At 50.6% G+C, this 2,772-nt stretch overlaps 1 protein-coding gene across 3 annotated transcripts in view; it reads right to left on the reverse strand.

Annotated features, from left to right (window-relative positions):
• Nucleotides 1-1,392, reverse strand: part of HIBADH (3-hydroxyisobutyrate dehydrogenase) — a 145,404-nt gene extending 144,012 nt beyond the window's left edge. The window contains exon 1 of one of the 3 annotated variants that reach the window (XM_011938596.1): nt 1,089-1,392. In XM_011938596.1, the coding sequence (XP_011793986.1) occupies nt 1,089-1,179 (91 nt within the window). In that variant the 5' untranslated portion in view covers nt 1,180-1,392. The remainder of the gene's footprint in view (nt 1-1,088) is intronic. The other 2 variants (XM_011938598.1, XM_011938597.1) reach the window with 2 other exon arrangements.
• Between the last annotated feature and the right edge of the window lie 1,380 nt (nt 1,393-2,772).

Below are 2,772 nucleotides of genomic sequence, written 5' to 3' on the forward strand. Positions count from 1 at the left end.
AAAAAAAAAAAAAAAAAAAAAGGGCAGGATGAGGGAGGCTCAAATCCTAACCTACTAAATTTTTGTAACCAAAGATTAGAAAAAATTAATGCCAAGGTATTTTTGTGATTAATCCTCAGTATGATCTTGCTAAAAGGTGCACTGTTACAACTCTCAAACTTTCACAGGAAGACAACAGCAGTGTCCCCACAAATCAACCAATTTTTCAATTAAAGAGGAGTCTTGGTGTGATAGAAAGTGAAGGAATTAGGAAGAACCGAGAACTACTTCCTAGATCTTGCTGGGAATATCCTGATTCACTTATCCAAGGGGCCTCATGTCCCTCGTGCGGAATATGAAAGACTGTGGATCTTCATCCTGGCTCTAAAAACTGCCTCTTCGTAAGTTCATGGTTAGCTTCCACAATTTACAATGGTATGAGGAGGGAGGCAGGATCAATTCTGTCCACAATCCTGAGGACGCTGAACATGCTTTGGTTCATAATTTGACAGAAATGACATTTTTTAGATAGCACAGTTACAGTAGAGGGGGAAGCCCGTCTTGCTGGTCAAGGGTGACTCAAACTTTGCTGGAAGACTTAATGCCTGGCTTGTACAGACACCGCTTGTGTAATAAGGCCATTCCCTCGTACTCAGGTGGTTAAACATCAGGCCCTGCTGCCCAAGTGTGTCCCCAACCCAAGGTGCACCCTGGGGGCGCTGAAAGGCCAGGGGTCGCTGGGGTGAGTGAGGGGTTGCCCCTGGAGTTGGGCCCTCCAAAAGTCCTCGGAGTCCTAACTCCAAAGCTGCGTGCCGCGCTCCCAAACACTCTTCCCTTCAGCTCAAGCTCTTCCCCACCTCTTCCTAAATACCGAAAAGGGCGCTGAACCCGTTCATCAGGAGCCGGGGAGAAAGGGAGGGAAGACAGACGCGCGTACTTGCGGAGTGGCGGCCGCAGAAGAGGACAGGCCTTTAGAACCAGCCAAAATATTGGTTTTTAAGCCTCAGCCCAAGCGCAGCGCCTCGCGAGAAAAGACTTCTTCGGCCGTCTGGACAGAAGAAGCGAGCAGCCGAAAGAAGGGCAAGGGGGAGGAGGCGTGAGGTCCTTACCCGCTGCAAAGCTGCCGGCTGCCGGCCGCAGCCGCCGGCTCCAGTACCGGAGACCGGAGGCAGCTCCGAGGAGCCGTAAGGAGGCTGCCATGCTGCCCCCGCCCCTCCTCCCCGCGGTGACCGCCGCCGCCTCCCGGAGGGCCCACAGACGGCGAGCGTGTGCAGCAGGACTGGCTTGCTCGGCCACGGAGAAAGGCGCGCGCGCACGCGCTCTCACCGCTCGGGGGCGGGTGCCCACGCGCGAGAGAAGGAGCGCGGAGCCGAGAGGAGCGGCCTGACGCGGCAGGGCCTGTCAATCCCCTTATGGACAGGGAAACAGACCAATCAGAATTCCCAGATCCGCCGCTGCGCGAAGGACCAATAAGAGGTCTTTTTGAACAGTGGCGTCAGGCGCCCTGGCTCTGCCCCCAAGCTCGTGCCTCGTTTACAGCCTGCGGGCGGGAGTCTCCTTGTTTACCAAAGTAGAGGGCGTGTGGGAGGAGGTGGCCGTCTCTCGCTCCCGCCTCTTTGGAAAACCTGGCCCCGGAACCGCCCTACGGGGAGCTGTATTGCGTGTTTAAAAGGACAAAACTGACTCGCAGCTCGAAAAACACTGAGAAAGCTACCATGTGTGTAATAACTTTTAAATTCATTTGATTTTAACACAACAGTTTCTCAATAAATTCTAAAAATAGTAGGAAAAGAAGTTGGTAACATTATCTTTGAAGGGAAGAATTATCAGAAACTTGCACTTTCTATTTCAAGGCATATTTCTCTAATACTTGAAAATTCTACAACCTGAATCCAGTTTGTAAGCAAAACTAAATATAAAATCCAGAAAGTAGTAGTATATGTATGTGTATTAGAAAGACAGACCTTTTTTTTTTTTTTCTTTGGAGAGTCTGTCACCCAGGCTGGAGTGCAGTGGTGCGATCTCGGCTCACTGCAACCTCCGTCTCCCGGGTTCAAGTGATTCTCCTGCTTCAACCTCCGGAGTAGGTGTGGTGGGACTGCAGGCCTGCGTGCGGCACCACACCCGGCTAATTTTTTGTCACTTTTAGTAGAGGCAGGGTGTCGCCATTTTGCCCAGGCTGGTCTCAAACTCCTGGCCTCAAGTGATCCGCCCGCCTCGGCCTCCCAAAGTGCTGGGGATTACAGGCGTGAGCCACTGCACCGTGCAGAGAGACAGACAATCATTCTTCTGTCAGTTCTTGGTGTACCTATTCGAGTCTGTAAACCCCTTGAGGGTAATTGCAGGCCTTCTCATCTCCACTGATTCCACCAAAGGGTTGGAAGCCATGACCGGACCAAAGCAAGACTATATAGCCTTTGGAGAATGGCAATAAAGCAGGAAAGAGAGTGTGTATGGAGTAGGTAGGGAAATGCGAACCCCAACCTAAGTAGCACAATCAACAAATTTGACTTTGACCTTTTTTTTTTTTCACTCTACCCAGTAACCCATGGAGTTGAAAGCAAAGGAATTGGATCATTTCCACCTGGACTCTTTCATGTTTCTGGGCATGCTGGCAACGTTTCCAAAAACCTGTACAGAGTGTAAGGTCCCTATCTGTAACTGGGAGGAAAATAATTCCCTTCTTTGACCATCTCTCCACCCCAACCCTCTACCCAACACTAAATGAAAAGAAGGAAGGAAAGGGAGAAAGGGAGTGAGGGAGAAAAAACTCATTTCAGCAATTAGACCTTC

This window comes from Colobus angolensis, unplaced genomic scaffold, assembly GCF_000951035.1.
Source record: "Colobus angolensis palliatus isolate OR3802 unplaced genomic scaffold, Cang.pa_1.0 Scaffold175, whole genome shotgun sequence".
NCBI lineage: Eukaryota > Metazoa > Chordata > Mammalia > Primates > Cercopithecidae > Colobus > Colobus angolensis.